Genomic DNA, 17372 nt, shown 5'->3' with positions numbered 1-17372 from the left:
GTCCCTGGGTGCCCCCCCCCCACACACATACATCATTCACCCCCTGCAGCTTACTCTTACCACCCCCACCCCCCAAATGCTTTTTGCACTTGCCCCTGCCCCTGGCCAACCCCCCATCACACACACACACACACTGCCCCTTACCAGTGCATTATCAGCCACATACATACAACACACTGCCCACCACCCTCCTGATAATCTGCCACTGCCCCACATACACAGCACACTGGCCAATCCCCCATCACACACACACACACACACACTGCCCCTACCAGCGTCTTATTAGCCACAGACATACAACACACTGCCCACCACCCTCTGGATCATCAGTATGCCACTGCCCCACACACACAGCACACTGAACCCCCCCCCCCCCCCCCCCCCCAATTATTCAAAACATGTTAAAAAAAAAATGTGTGCATGTGTTCATGCACATTGATTCATGCAAAAGCAGTCAGGGAAGATCTGCTGGGTTCAATGTGAAAAAAAGAGTTTTTCATTCTATTACATGCTTGTGTTTTATGGAAGTTCGGACCCAGCGTCCATTTTTCTCTAAAAGTACATCATATCAAAAGATGATGCTTAGTTTTTATTCTAATTAGGTTCAAATAAGCCCAAAAAGCATAGTGAAATAAAAATTGCATGTAAAAAAACAGCTTGGGCCTTAGGAGGTTAAAATGTAAATGACGTCATACACTCAAGCTTCATTAGCAGAATGCTAGCGTGGTATGGGAACAACAACTCAACCTGTAAGAAATCGGAAGGACATAAGTACTCGTTCATTCAACTTTTGACCTATAACCCATGTTGAACTTGCAAAAACTACAATCAAATCTGAGATCTCTCAACGACAATTGGGTGAACGAGCCAAATTCAGCCGTCTAGCTCCATAGACTCGCATTCATTCTGCACTCAGGCAACTGCCCCCAGTGGAATTCTGGTGGAACTGCAACCAAAAGTCGCTACAATGGGACTTAAAGTGTAAGTTTGGCGGAAATTGAAAATAAAGCTATTTTCTGAATGAAAATACATCAACTAAGCCGTGGAGGAAGTAATTTTCGCTCATCACGCAGTACAGAGCTATCACGGACAGGAGCGACAGCCCAAAATCGCAAACAGTGGGTTAGCACGGGGCTCTGAGCCACACGCTTTCAAAATCGCATTTTTAAACCACTAACATTGCTCAAAACAGCGCCAAACCTCATCAGTAGCTTGCTCTAGGTGTCTACACATAAAACGAAGCACCAATCAGTCTGTAAACTTTGGAATAGTCAGCATACACGTAGAATCAATTCGAGACCGCATCCCCGTCTGAAGCACAGAAATGTCTTGCGAGATCTCACACGAGAGGTCGTGGACTTTCCTTCGTGAGGAGCTGGAGGGGGTAAGAGTTCATAACAGTCTTCTTTTATAAACATCGGGTTCATGAGCCAAGTTGTTGATGCTTCGTTTTATGTGTACCTAGAGCAAGCTTCTGACGAGGTTTGGCGCTGTTTTGAGCAATGTTAGTGGTTTAAAAATGCGATTTTGACTACCCATAGGAATAGCTCCCGTGCTTCCGTGTGAGATCTCGCGAGACATTTCTGTGCTTCAGACGGGGATGCGGTCTCGAATTGATTCTACGTGTATACTGACTATTCCAAAGTTTACAGACTGATTGGTGCTTCGTTTTATGTGTAGACACCTAGAGCAAGCTACTGATGAGGTTTGGCGCTGTTTTGAGCAATGTTAGTGGTTTAAAAATGCGATTTTGAAAGCGTGTGGCTCAGAGCCCCGTGCTAACCCACTGTTTGCGATTTTGGGCTGTCGCTCCTGTCCGTGATAGCTCTGTACTGCGTGATGAGCGAAAATTCCTCCACGGCTTAGTTGATGTATTTTCATTCAGAAAATAGCTTTATTTTCAATTTCCGCCAAACTTACACTTGAATAGCGAGTGGCAAGGCTCTCCGTAACATAGACCTAAAAGAAATGGACAAACAGACTCCATTGTTCTCAATGGAAGGGGGCTGAAACAAAATTCTGTTTACTTTCCGTCGTACTGCGCAGACTCGTACTCACTTCGTGACGTTAGCCATCCTGCACATTGCTGTAACTCGTCTGATAGATCGAAAACCTCTGAAATTGTTAACGTTCGTTTGTAATAGGGCTGCACGATATTAGGAAAACATGCGATATGGGATAACATTATTGAGTACTGCGATAACGATATAACTTGCGATATTTTAATATTTAATGTTTTTCTCCATTCTACTTGCTTCTAGCATAGACTGATGCACACTATTAAAAAATAAATGCATTGATTCCATTCCAACATGTTGTTTTTTTGGTTGTTGTGTTTTGTAAAAATAAAACAAAAAACACTGTCAGTTCCAGTTTGACTTTCAATGAGGGTCACTGGTCAGTCAGGAAGAGGTCATGCCATTTTTTTTCTCATATATCTGAGTTTTTAGATTCGAGTATACTCAACTTTACTGTCATTGCACAAGTGAAATACCAGTAACGAAATTCAGTTTGACATCTAGCCAGTGATGCAAACGAGTAGGGTAACTGACATGTCAAAAAGACCATCCATATGAAATGCGTCACTACAACGTCCCATACACATAGAAGCGAACGGTCCCGGTGGACTTTTCTTTGAAGTTTCAAAGTTGGAAGGTGTTGTGTGGATTCTGCGTTGTTCGTTTTTAACTGAAATGAAAATGCACAGCAACAGCGATTACCACAAACTTTAAGCCTACCTCTGCTTGCCTGATCTGAATGCACCTCTTCTCGGTCGGAAGATAGGATTACTTTCGCTTATGGCCAAACAATCACTCTTGATGTGGCCTCCCTGTCAGTCTCACACACGTGCATTGTATACACTAATCCAGCGAAACACGGAAGTAACACAAAACCGCCATTACTGCGTGCCTGGCTGCTAAGAAATTAGCCCGTTGGTTCCATAGGCGGCTGTTGCAGAAGTTAGCTGTCATTAATACACGTCTTAATACCTTATGGTGTTAATAAATTACCTTCATTGGTAAGTTTTGGTACAGTCTGACATCATTGATCCAATGTTCCCTTTCACCTGACATTTTCATTCATTAGCAGTCCTCTTGTTAGACATTCTCTGACAGGATGCTTTCATTGAAAAGCACAGACAAGTGTCACTCGTCGCACTCGCAGGCACGCAGTAATGGCGATATTCAAGATGGCAGCGCCCATAAAGTTCGCGCTGGATTAGTGTATTGCAGTGTATTATTGCCTATAGGCAAAAACCGTATCAGACCTTTTAAGCTCTCGCGGGCCACATAGCCTACTGTATCAGATCCTTTAAGCTCTCGTGGGCCATATGAAATGAGGTTGAGGGCCGCATTTGACACCTATGCCATAGACTGTATGGAATGCACGGCACAGAAAATATATCGAATTTTATCGAAAATGAAGTAATCTTTGCGGTATGTCTATCGCAAGCGTTGATATCGCGATAACGGTATATTTTAGATATATCGTGCAGCCCTAGTTTGTAATATTATTATTATGTTTACTTGCCTCTAGGTAATGCTTTACCCTATCAAACAGTAGGCTACCGTAGGCTACACACATTTTCACTGATCTTGCGAATGACTTTCCGTCATGGTTTTCGTGCAGGCTCACTCAGCTTCTTATCCAAACATTACGGGAAATCTCCCCTCGAACGTTAGCTTCCCTCCAACCGACATGCTAACTATACTTCTTTACGAGAAACCAGATATACGAGGAAGAAGTGAATTAGTTTTGCCTTCGATACCCTATATAGAATTCACGGAAGCTAAGGACGACACAAGGCACATGTTACATGAAGCTATGGGATCGCAAAAAAAAATCTGCAATCTATGGCCGTCCATGGGAGTTAGCTCATTTCGTGTTTCTATTCCCGGGAATATGCCTGCCCCCTTGCTCCGTAGACGGCTCCAGAGACGGTTTATAAAGCGAGACGAGTCATATGAGGGTCAATCCTGGTGTCCCTGTGACGTAGTGCCACTCCCATAGGGAGAGAAAGTGAAAACCAGCGCCCCAAGTGGTTGCGTTCCTATCGAAGAGCAGCTCCAATGTTAAAGGGATAGTTCGGGTTTTAAGACACGAAGTTATATGGGTCCCCTGTCAGCAACGTTGTGCATCAGCAATGACTTACCCCCCGACAGCGTCCTGTGAGCCGAGATCCAGCCGGTTTTTGATGCTGAAGAAAGTAGTCCGGCAAGTTTCTGGGGTCACGAAAGTGTTTTTCTTCTCAAAACTAGGGGTGGCACGGTTTTTGAAAAATGCTCCGAACCGTGCGGTTCGCATGTCACGGTTCGGAGTGTGTTTTCGTCGTACGGTCCTACTGTTCAGGCTAGTTATGGCATGCGCAATTGATTCCCATATGTGACGACGTGTTTCCCTTACGTGCGAGAGTAGGAGTATAGTTTTGAGTGCTGCGCGCAAGGTTTTAGAAATGGCAAGTGCGAGAGATCATCCCTAGCGTGGTCAAACTGATGCACCTGACCCTGCTCGGGTGGAAGCATGTTCTTCCGCAAAGACTATGCGTGCAACTTTACCAAAACAGTAGAAGTAAACTCATTCTCCTAGGCCCGCTCTCGTGCGCGCTCAATGGACACCCGCCCTCGACATGTTCATTAATCCAAATAGAACATTCACAATCGTGAACGCAATGACGCACAGAAGACGATTAGCTAAATTACTGTTAAAAACGGTTAGCATCAGACATTTGATACAATCTCTTGCATTCAAGTTGACTGACCATCTCAATACCAATGTTTTCAACTCCAAGGCTTAAAAGGGCCTGTCCCAAGGAGAAAAAGTATTAGCTTACCTTGAAACTAAAACACATGTGGGGAAACTGAACAGTCCAACCAGTAGAGTATACTTAGCCTGCTACTTTGTTTACAATATTTTGAGGCTTCAGCCAGACAGCTGAATTTAAGAGGTGGAGTTATAATGAATAGTAGGCTATAATCTGCATAAAGTTTGCTGTTATGAATATCAGACATGTCAGTATATAGAATGAATAAATAATTACATAATGTGTGTGTGTTTCAAATAAAGACAAGCTTTACATCTTGTTAAAAAATCAGTCACACTATATGAAAGGAGAGCGATGCAATGAAAAATATGGGTGGACCACCTACATTTTGTGCTGGTGCACCATCCCTGCCAAATAAATGAAAAGATTGTTGAAATCATCAATGTCTTCCCTCTTGCTTTATCAAAATCTCAACTGAAAAAGTTTCCTCAGACAATAATGTGCTTTATGTGAAGTCAAATTCAGTTTGTGCATTATTACATGATAACTATTCTCTAAATACTCTAGCCTAATTGTGGATGATTAAGCTATGTGCTGAAATATGTTTCTGGAGTGTTAAAGAGTAAAAGAAAAAATAAGAACAAGAACCGCACCGAACCGAAAACTGTGACCCTAAACCGTGATACGAACCGAACCGTAGATTTTGTGAACCGTGCCACCCCTACTCAAAACCATACGTGTTCAAAAGAGTGATATATTTGCCCCACAAAAACGTTGTCCAGGAAAAATTCAAACCTCGTTATCTTGGCACTATTTTTCTCGATTCCTATCACTGCGCGCTACTGACAGCTGGACGACGTTTTTGTGGTGCAAATATATCACTCTTTTGAACGCATATGGTTTTGAGAAGAAAAACACTTTACTTTCGTGACCCCAGCAACTTGCCGGACTACTTTCTTCAGCATCAAAAACGATCAAAAACCGGCTGGATCTCGGCTCACAGGACGCTGTCGGGGGGTAAGTCAGTGCTGATGCACAACGTTGCTGACAGGGAACCCATATAACTTCGTGTCTTAAAACCCGAACTATCCCTTTAAGTCCCATAGACCGACTTTTCAAATAAATACTACGCAGCTATACCAGCGATCTTATCCACCAAAAATATTTTTCAGTCTGTATACTGTAATAATCTACTAACTGTGAAAATAGCAGACCCTATTTCGCCTTATTTTAAAAAAAAACGTAATTGCTCGTTTCATTTCATAAATGGACTACAACTTCAAGTGACGTGACACCCTTCAACGACGTTACTGACCTAGCATGGTTTGTTTATTAGCCTGTTAGCTAGTTGGTTAGTTAGTAGATAATCACACTTACTGCCAGCTCTTGTGTGAGTAGGAGCACACAACACAAGTTATCCCAACATAAAGGTAATTACCACGCGGTTTGCGATCTTTGGAAACAGTCGCTCATAAAACCCCCCAACTAAATAGTCACACGTTCTTCCTACGCTAGATACGTTCGCATCGCTTGGTGACAAATTCATATTGCTTATCGTAGCCTACTTACAGTTTGCGGCAGTGATGGCAAGATGGTCGAAACAGTTGCTGTAAGCTCCCGAATGGTAAAGTTAGCTTGTTAGCTTGTTGACCAAAACATAGCAACCTAGCATGCTGATATAACTACTGTGGTGTTTCTGGTCAGGCTAACGTTAGCAGCAAAAAAAGCAGCGTAGCATGGTCATAACCATAACAACGGGTGCTAATCAAGTGCTAATGTTGGCTAACATGCTTTTCTAGCGACTGCAATAAATACACATGCAACATAGGGCACGTCCGGTTTTATTCCACAAATGGATACAGTGATACAGTTGAACTCTCTCGACATTTGAGCTTTTTGTGCTCAAAGTTAACTGAATAAGTTTTTCCACCGCATCTCCATTTCTGCTGGTTGTTTTGGGATACAAAAGCGCACGTAAACAGTGACGTAACGACGCTGCACTACTCTGGAACTCAGTCTGTGGAAAAGCGAGCTGGTTCTTGGATAATCAGCAGGTAGCACCAGCACCGAACTGGCACTAGCACCAGCCCGGAACCAGCACCTGGTTTGTGGCGGTGGAAAAGGGGTAACATTCTGCTGCTTCTACACTGGTCTAAACCGATTACTCGTCACTGATCACGCCTAGATAGGAGGCGGAAGTGGGCACCATTTCATTCCATTGAAAACCCCCTTTATGACTCATCTTCCTTACTATTGAGGATTCCGGGCGCGTCACTATTCCTCACTGTTCCCATAACAACCAGCATATAGATATTAACACCGCCATTGTGGGAGTAAAAAAATAGCCAGTCCAATAGCGACACACGTGAGATTGAATCAAAGTTCGCTTCATTGAGTATTTTAAATGACCTGGTGCAAGGTGATCGACTTCCTAGACCTCAAGTAAGATACTGTGACACTGATTATTTAGTTAACACCACGTCTTGATAAACGCTTGACCATTAAAGCTTAGAGTTTGAAGATATTTTCAGGCTGGATTTACGTAGGCTATCGATAACGCTGCAGGGAACAGCTTCTATTATCGGTCCTAAACAGTGCTATTTGTTCCTCAGGCTTGAACGTGACAGGTAGACAGCCTACATGAATAAACAAAAATATGTGCCTAGGTATATTGCCTGAAAGAGTGGACGTGCTAGCAGTGCATCCAAGCTGCCTACCACAGATCCTTCAGCGAACTGTTGTGACTGGCTATCAAGCATCAACGGGAGCTGTAGCCTAGGCCTATCTGGATTACATCTATTCATTTCGTTTGGCAAATGACAACGTGTTAACTACGCTACCGGTCGCTTACATCTATTTATTTCGTTTGGCAAAATGACGTGTTAGCTGTTCGCTAGACGCTAGTTAGCAGGAGTCATACGTAATTAGCCCACTATGTGTTTCTAAATTAGGCATAGGCTACAAGTTATCTTAATTAAGTTTACAGCACACTTGGATTAACTCTGAAAGACAGCATGACGTTTACTGGATATCTGAGGATTTTTCTCCATGGACAACTAGAAAGCAGGAGAGAATAAGATGACAGAACAGAACTGGCTTAGCTGGCTAGCTTTCAAGCAAGGTAATTCCCTCCAGTGCTAGCAAAGGGCAGGATATTGTTATTCAGTTGTGTTATCATTTGCCTTTAAATTGAGTGAACGTATCTATTCAAAACAAACTAAACGTTTCCCCAATCTGGACATACGTTTTAGTTTGGTGCCACCGATTCATGAGCAGTCGTGCAATGGTCCCTGCAGTGAAACCATACGAAGCTAGCAACGATATTTAACATACGATTGATTCCTGCAACTATACCCATGCAGCATAGGCAGACTGCTAATCCTTGTTTTTGAAACGATTTAAGATGATATGATGGTGAAACGATTTAAGATGGTATGAACACAAATGCATACATTTGCAAACATGTTTTGGGTAGACAAAACGTTTTTGAATTTGATCTTACAGTTGTCATCATTTAGCCTCGCATAGCCTAGTTTAATTAGGCTATATTTTAGGCCTATCCTCCTGAGACCCTGGATGTAAATTTGAATGCATTTTTCATTTCACTCAATTATTTTGGCTTAGTAGGGCTTCATAAACATACAAAAAAAAATTCACCTCTGTACATCAAGTAGTTTTTGAGAAAAACTATGTCCTCGTATGAGGACATTGGGTCTCTATTACCATAAAATACAATGAGATTGTCAATCCAGAAAGAATGTGAATATTCATGTGTGTACTCCAAGTGCCTAAGATTCAACTATTAAGAAAACAGTTTGTTTTTATTGAACAGAAATGTCCTGTTATTAATTTGGTTAAGTTTAGTGTTTATTTGTAAATGTTAGTTGTGCGTATGGGTCACATCCATGTGGAGAGAAGTCTATCCACAATCAATTGAAGCGAAACAGTTCTGCTCTATTTGGCTATGGCTATGGCTATGGTTATTTAGCAGACGCCTTTGTCCAAAGCGACATACAAATAAATAACAATACAAAATATAGCCGCAAGCGGCGATGGCGGGCCCGAGCACCAGCGGTGCGGAGACCTGTGAGATTTTGGAATCTAACAAAGCAACATGTGCGTGTTGGTGGGCATGTGCATGAGCAACACACATGCCCAACAAATTTGGTCAATTTTCCTGAATGTATGTGTCAGCCACAACAGACAATATGCTAGGTAGCGCTATAGAGTCCCTAAGCCACACCCTAGGCCAGAGCTCTATCTCTGACTATCGATAGCAATAACGCTAGACAGACACAGACAGAGGGGGTAGAGACAAATGGATCAATAGAATAGAATATACACTTTTTTGATCCCGTGAGGGAAATTAATTTCTCTGCATGTAACCCAATTTAACCAAATTAGTGAACCGAAACAGCACACAGTGAGGTGAATCACACACTGACCCAGAGCAGTGAGCTGCCTGCCCAACCAGCGGTGCTGGGGGAGCAGTGAAGGGTTAGGTGCCTTGCTCAAGGGCACTTTAGTGGTGGACTGGTTGGGGATTGAACCGGCAACCTTCCAGTTATAAGCCCTAAGCCCTAACCAGTAGGCCACGGCTGCCCAGAGGGAAGGAGGGAGGGAGGGAGGGTGTGTGTGTGTGTGTGTGTGTGTGTGTGTGTGTGTGTGTGTGTGTGTGTGTGTGTGTGTGTGTGTGTGTGTGTGTGTGTGTGTGTGTGTGTGTGTGTGTGTGTGTGTGTGTGTGTGTGTGTGTGTGTGTGTGTGTGTGTGTGTGTGTGTGTGTGTGTGTGTGTGTGTGTGTGTGTGTCTCTCTCTGTGTCTCTAGAAAGCCGCGCGTGTGTCAATGTATGTGTGTGTGTGTCTGTCTGTCTGTCTGTCTGTCTCTGTGTCTCTAGAAAGCCGCGCGTGTGTCAATGTGTGTGTGTTAGTTAGGGAGGACCCGAGAAGGGGGGTGACAGAGTGCGTGCGTGTGTCTGTTAGTTGCAACAGAGAGAGAGGCAGAGAAGGACAGAGAGGAGGGGCTGTGTGATTGGGCAAATCTGAAATTAAAAATAACTCACTTTCTGTTAACATGGTTAAAATCAAAATTGCAGCATAGCTTGATATGATTATAATCATTCATCAACTCGCTTCAAAATATTTTAGCTAAAACTGTATCCACCACAATCATTTATGCGCTTTTAAAAATCACAAACAACACCAAATTCAAAACTTTGTATATGACTGTCACTACAAACACACTAACTAATGCTCCATCAAATTTCATCCAAATTAGTCACTGTTTTCTGCCTATAACACCAACTTTTTGTTTCTTTTATAAGACACCTAGATTCAAACCTTCGCCATTTCAATATACTTTTGAAATTCAAAAATCTGGTCGCAATTCCTCTCGGGCAACCCCTCAAGATCATTTTAGTGCTTAAATGACATGATTTCGATAAACCCTCTAGGAGAAGTATTTCAAAATACATGATGTGCAAAAATCAGAAAATCTCACATAATTCAAATTCTTCTAAGATTCACTATATAGTTTGAATGTAAAACTTGTTCAGAATAATACAACACACATGTCCACCAAATTTGGTTCATTTCCGTGAATGTATGTGTCAACAACAGTAGACGGCGCGCTAGGTGGCGCTATAGAGTCCCTGAGCCACACCCTAGGCCACAGCTCTGTGTCTGAGTATCAAATGCAATTCTACATATGCCAGCTAAATTGCAAGAGTTTTAGAGCATGCCAAGTTGGTGAAAAATGTTACTGGTAAGATAATTATACTATAATAATAATAAGAAATATAGCCGCAAGCGGCGATGGCGGGCCCGAGCACCAGCGGTGCGGAGACCTGTGAGATTTCGGAATCTAACAAAGCAACATGTGCGTGTTGGTGGGCATGTGCATGAGCAACACACATGCCCACCAAATTTGGTCAATTTTCCTGAATGTATGTGTCAGCCACAACAGACAATATGCTAGGTAGCGCTATAGAGTCCCTAAGCCACACCCTAGGCCAGAGCTCTATCTCTGACTATCGATAGCAATAACGCTAGACCGACACAGACAGAGGGGGTAGAGACAAATCGATCAATAGAATAGAATATGCACTTTTTTGATCCCGTGAGGGAAATTTATTTCTCTGCATGTAACCCAATTGAACCAAATTAGTGAACACACACAGCACACAGTGAACACACAGTGAGGTGAATCACACACTGACCCAGAGCAGTGAGCTGCCTGCCCAACCAGCTGTGCTGGGGGAGCAGTGAGGGGTTAGGTGCCTTGCTCAAGGGCACTTTAGTGGTGGACTGGTTGGGGATTGAACCGGCAACCTTCCAGTTACAAGCCCCAAGCCCTAACCAGTAGGCCACGGCTGCCCAGAGGGAAGGAGGGAGGGAGGAAAGAGGGAGGGAGAGTGTGTGTGTGTGTGTGTGTGTGTGTGTGTGTGTGTGTGTGTGTGTGTGTGTGTGTGTGTGTGTGTGTGTGTGTGTGTGTGTGTGTGTGTGTGTGTGTGTGTGTGTGTGTGTGTGTGTGCGCACGCGCGTGCGTGCGTGAGAGAGAGAGAGAATGACGGGGGAGGGGTGAGAGAGTGTCTGTGAGTCTGTGTAGAGAATTAGCAGGGGACGAGAGAGACATGCAGCTGAGAGAGAGAGCACCTACTCCTGCTCAGCTAAATGGATGGAGTATAAGACACATGCAAACACAAATAAACCTAAATACTCACTTACTGTGAACATGGCTAAAGTCAAAATTTCAAAATTGCAGCATAGGTTGATATGATTATAATTATTCGTCAACTCGCTTCAAAATATTTTAGCTAAAACTGTGTCCACCACAATCATTAATGCACTTTTAAAAAACACAAACACCAAAATTCAAAACTTTGCATATGACTGTCACTACAAACACACTAACTAATACTCCATCAAATTTCATCCAAATTAGTCACTGTTTTCTACCTATAACACCAACTTTCTGTTTCTTTTACAAGACACCTAGATTCAAACCTTCGCCATTTCAATATACTTTTGTATACTTTTTAATATACCATACTCAGAGCAGTGAGCTGCCTGCCCAACCAGCGGCGCTCAGGGAGCAGTCAGGGGTTAGGTGCCTTGCTCAAGGGCACTTCAGCTGTGGACTGGTCAGGGATCGAACCGGCAATCCTCCAGCTACAAGCCCCAAGCCCTAACCAGTAGGCCACGGTTGCCCAAAGTGTGTGTGTGTGTGTGTGTGTGTGTGTGTGTGTGTGTGTGTGTGTGTGTGTGTGTGTGTGTGTGTGTGTGTGTGTGTGTGTGTGTGTGTGTGTGTGTGTGTGTGTGTCTCTGTCTCTGTCTGTCTCTAGAAAGCCGCGCGTGTGTCAATGTGTGTGTGTTAGTTAGGGAGGACCCGAGAAGGGGGGTGACAGAGTGCGTGCGTGTGTCTGTTAGTTGCAACAGAGAGAGAGGCAGAGAAGGACAGAGAGGAGGGGCTGTGTGATTGGGCAAATATGAAATTAAAAATAACTCACTTTCTGTTAACATGGTTAAAATCAAAATTGCAGCATAGCTTGATATGATTATAATCATTCATCAACTCGCTTCAAAATATTTTAGCTAAAACTGTATCCACCACAATCATTAATGCACTTTTAAAAATCACAAACAACACCAAATTCAAAACTTTGCATATGACTGTCACTACAAACACACTAACTAATACTCCATCAAATTTCATCCAAATTAGTCACTGTTTTCTGCCTATAACACCAACTTTTTGTTTCTTTTATAAGACACCTAGATTCAAACCTTCGCCATTTCAATATACTTTTGAAATTCAAAAATCTGGTCGCAATTTCTCTTGGGCAACCCCTTAAGATCATTTTACTGCTGAAAGGACATGATTTCGATAAACCATCTAGGAGAAGTGTTTCAAAATACATGATGTGCAAAATTCATAATCATAACCATAACTCAAATTCTTCGAATATTTACTATAGAGTGTAAATGTAAAAATTGTTCAGATTACTGCAACACACATACCCACCAAATCTGGGCCATTTTCGTGTATGCATGTGTCAACCACAACAGACAGCGTGATAGGTGGCGCTATAGAGTCCCTGAGCCACGCCCTAGACCAAAACTCTGTGTCTGAGTTTCGATTGCAATTCTACAAATGGCTGCCAAATTACAAGAGTTTTAGAGCATGCCAAGTTGGTGAAAAAAAAAAAACAGGTAAGGAGGAAAAAACTATAATAATAATAATAATAATCTGAGCGAAAACAATAGGGCCTTGCACCTACGGTGCAGCCACTTTCAGTGGCCGCACCTCGGTGCTCGGGCCCTAATAATCTGAGCAAAAACAATAGGGCCTTGCACCTCCGGTGCAGCCACTTTCAGTGGCCGCACCTCGGTGCTCGGGCCCTAATTAAATTAACAGTGAACAATTACAAACTAGGGAGAATAGTCAGGGTTTCCCGCAGCGCTTTCCTGCTAAGGCGGCCGCCTTAACAACACAGGGCTGCCGCCTTAACTAGCGTCTTCAATAAATAAATAAATAAATACATATATTATGTATAGTGATATTCGCCGTATTACTCTGACATGTTTTCTCCCTGTCATTCCAAACCGTAGCCGCTAGTCTCCCTTCTCTGTAGAACGCATAAAAAAAGAAACATTTTCAAATCGAGTTGGCACAGGCGACGCGCTCATTCAGCATGAGTATTTGATATCAGGTGCCAATGCCACGCATATCTCAGAGTGACTGCGAACACAAATAGCCTAAACCTAGCTAGATTTGACGACTCTCACAGGAATGGTTCTCCGTTGAATCTACCAAATGTATGGGATGAGCGGCATAACACTTTTGAGCGCTGTATCTTTTTTTTTTTTTTTTATCACTCGTCTATGAATGCATAGCCCACTGCATCTTGTAATTTGTTGTGACAAACACTTGTGCCATCTAGCCTACAGCTAACAACAACTTGTGACGGCTATTCATTTACGTGTTGTAAAATACTGAAATTGTCTGAGGTTTACACAGGCTAGGTTAAACTTCAAACTGTAGCCTCTTGTCTCCCATGCCAGTTTCATTCATCCCGACCGGGCGGGACGGGAACACACGTTTCGGTGTGGCTGAAATAACTCCTGAATGTTTTTGTTCAGAGCTGAACATGCAACTGTAGGCTATTTGACAGGTGACAGATTTGGTTGTTAGTGACAAAATATTAGCGTTCAATGCGGTACATTCTCGCTAATTATGTTTTAAAAAGCATTAAAAACGTTCTGGCTCTCTTAGGCTATATGAGCAACAGGCACGCACAATATGCAGCTTCAATCAAAGAATTGCAGCTTTAGGCTACTAAATCACAATTCACTAACTTTACCATACAGTCGCAATGTTACATTTTCATACAGTTTCATCTTTATTTCATGGTATATTCTAAAATATCCACCATTACAAATATTCTTGGTTTTAATAGAATATTACTATATTGACTGGCTTTAAAATATATCCTATGGTGCTATGCTGAGCAGTGCAAAGGTTTTGAAAGATACAAAAGGCCCTGTATTGGAGTTGTAAACTTACACTTTTAAGGTATAATATTGTCTAAATTGTGTTAATGATGTTTAATTGGTTGCTGATACAATTAAATCTGATACAATGAATGTGAAATCCAGGTATATTGCTGTCATTAGTGTCAAAATTCAACATTTTCAATATTAATGAAATGCTGACAGCCTACTAAATTTTTACTTCAGCTGACCTCCTTGTCTTCAAGTAAATCAGAAAAGAAGTTATTTAGACAAGTGTGTGCTAGACTGCTCCTGTAGCCAACAATCCCCTCTCTACCCTTTGGGAATTGAACTGTTATATGATCCTTGGTGATGTAAATTATGAAAGCCCCTTTCTTTGGTTGGTCTTGATGCGGCCTTGACTCCTTTAAGACTCAGACTTGCTTCCTAAAAGACTCGGTTGTTGTCACTCGGTCTCGGCTGCAGTTAAAACAACGGTCTCGACTCGACCCCCCCCCCCCCCCCGCCCCCCCTCCCCATCGTAGGGCAGTGGCGGCGATGCGGCGGGGACGCTACGGCGACGCCCCCTTCCCCTGGACAGACACCACCTTAACTAACAAATTTTCTGGGGGAAACCCTGATAGTAATATTATCAGTAAAACAATAATTTTAAGCACTAACCTAATGAGAAATAAAACAGTGAAATGAGAATAGCAATCAAATAAGTCACTCAGTTAATTAAATATAATAATAATAACTAAAGCATGGTATGGCTAAATTTAAGGACAATAGCAAAATACATTTCAAATTCTATCAATAGACAAATTATAACAAAACAATACTATTATACAAACCATAACACATCACAAACTCAAAGGACTAAGTGCATATTAAATAAATATGCCTTAAGACCCCTCTTAAAAGATCCAAAGCTGTTGCTGGAACGGAGAGCTCTGGGCAACTCATTCCACCAACACGGAACCACTGAAGAATAGGATCTACAATTTGACCTAGCATGTATGGTTGGTCGACATAACAGACGCTCCTCAGAAGATCGCAATGGGCGGTTGGGAATGTACATCGTGATTAAAGAACTGAAGTAGCTGGGAGCAGATCCAGTCAGTGTCCTATAGGCCAGAGTGAGAGATTTAAATTTAATTCTGGCTACTATAGGGAGCCAGTGGAGAGTAACTAGGAGAGGGGTTACATGTGTCCTCTTTGGCTGATTGAAGATGTTTCTTATTTGTTTATTTATTTATTTTTGTAATTCCTTCAATGGATTTATTTATTCAGGCTACTCTATTATGTCTATGTCCACACTTTGACTTCCATTATTGCTTTACAGTAGTTTGATATGGCCAATGAACAACAATTTTCAATGTAATATGTAGCCTAAAAATGAAATTATGCGTACATTTCAGTCCCGATGTCCTCGTATGAGGACATGAAAGTTAAACACGTCCTGGTCTGTTTGCAATGATCGAAATGGGGGAAACTTGATGCCATATCATACTACAACTGTTCACAAACATATACAAAAAAAATAAATGTCATAACGTTCACTGGCACGTTACCATGACGATAGTTCTCACGCGTATGCTGGTAAAGCGTGGAGGTGGATATCGACGCCATATTGCTTTTTCCCAAAACATTGTGTGTCTGATAACACTAGAGGGTAAAATGAAGTGTCCACATATGAGGACAACAGGTTTTTATTCAGGAAAAGTAAGCACAAGGTGAAGCAGAGCCTAAATGTAATGTCCTCATATGAGGACGCAGGGTCTCAGGAGGCTATGCATAAATAACCTAGCCTGATAAGCTACCTCGAAACACCCCATTTGCTGTCCGTAGGTAGCCTACATCGCAATAACAGTCTTGCAACTGCAGCAACATTTTCTTTTATTTGGACTTCAGAAAGACTTTCTATGAGGAACATTTAAAAACCCATAACTTGAAAGTAGCCTAGGTGTACGCCTTCGAACACGAAGACATTTCACAGACAAAATTGTGAAAGCCTACCTGTCGAAATTGCCGCGTTTATAGCTTCGTGTAATGCTAAATTATAGGCTCTGAAAAAAAAAAACACTGTGCGCACGACGGCATATTTAAATGAAATCGGTTGAAAAATAAAGACTTGAAGACTTAGGCTAAAGTTAATTGAGAGTGAAACCTCTAAGCTTGGACGCTATCCTTGGTGTTAAATTACAATAATGACCGATTGTTGACTCCCGTTATGGCGAAACGGAGGCAAAACCTAGAATTCTCGCGTCTGTGACATCAGCTAGGAAACCTCAATACGATCTTTGACGGCTCTGATGGCAATCATGCTAGCACTGTTACTTCCGTGTTTCGCTGTAGTGTACGGGTTCAGGGTTCGCCAGATCATAGACAATATTACGGTAATAGTCAGAATTTTACTGTAAATAGTTTGTTCTATCTACCCTTTTCACTTGTTTGAAAATACAGACGTTTTTGCAAAACAGGACAAAGTTAAAGTATTTACACACAAATGGCGCTCGAGCACGCACCGACGCGCCCTAACCATCGAAAACTAGCATGTTAGCGTACTTGCTACCAGATTGATCATTCCCTCCTCTACTGCCATTACTTGATTCATGAAGATAAATGGAGGACCAGATAGCTTCCGTAACATTGCCAGGCAGACAACAAATTCGGAAAAACTAGAGATAGTATGCAAGCAATACACTTACGAGTCCAATAACAAGACGGCCAAGTCAGCATCGGTCGGGCACCCCTCCTCATCCTTTAGCTGACGCCAGCGAGCTAACGCTGGGCCAATATGGATCTTCGCCCGGGCTCTGATATTATCCCTCTCCCTTTTTCTCTTCTTAGCCTCCTCCGATAAAGCCTTTGCCTTCTTCGGTTTCGTTGCTGCTTCGGCCATGACAACAACATACACGCAGGCAAACCATGTGCAAACACACGCTGGTTCGGTTGGCTCTCATGTCCGAGTTTGAGGAGGGGGCGTGTTGACAGGTCACGTGAGCAAAAAGCAGCAGGTCTCTGAATTGAAAGTAATCGCCTCCAGGCTGCAGGATCCAGCAGTAGCTGCTATGTATTTTCCTCAGCTTCTCACCATAATGACAGAGAAACGGGCTCT

The 17372-nt window shown here is 42.5% G+C and overlaps 1 protein-coding gene across 4 annotated transcripts in view; it reads right to left on the bottom strand.

Moving 5' to 3' along the window:
* Window positions 1–17372, bottom strand: part of LOC134059361 (histone-lysine N-methyltransferase PRDM9-like) — a 34425-nt gene that overhangs the window by 16635 nt on the left and 418 nt on the right. For 2 of the 4 annotated variants that reach the window (XM_062515682.1, XM_062515711.1), the window contains exon 1: window positions 16963–17227. The exons of 1 other annotated variant lie outside the window; for it this stretch is intronic. In XM_062515682.1, the coding sequence (XP_062371666.1) occupies window positions 16963–17156 (194 nt within the window). In that variant the 5' untranslated portion in view covers window positions 17157–17227. Of the gene's footprint in view, window positions 1–16962; window positions 17228–17372 lie in introns of those variants that run through there. One more of the 4 variants, XM_062515692.1, reaches the window with a different exon arrangement.

This window comes from Sardina pilchardus, chromosome 2 (genome assembly GCF_963854185.1).
Source record: "Sardina pilchardus chromosome 2, fSarPil1.1, whole genome shotgun sequence".
Taxonomy (NCBI): Eukaryota; Metazoa; Chordata; class Actinopteri; order Clupeiformes; family Clupeidae; genus Sardina; species Sardina pilchardus.
Note: the sequence above shows the minus strand (reverse complement) of the source record. Positions and strands in the feature narration are given on the sequence as shown.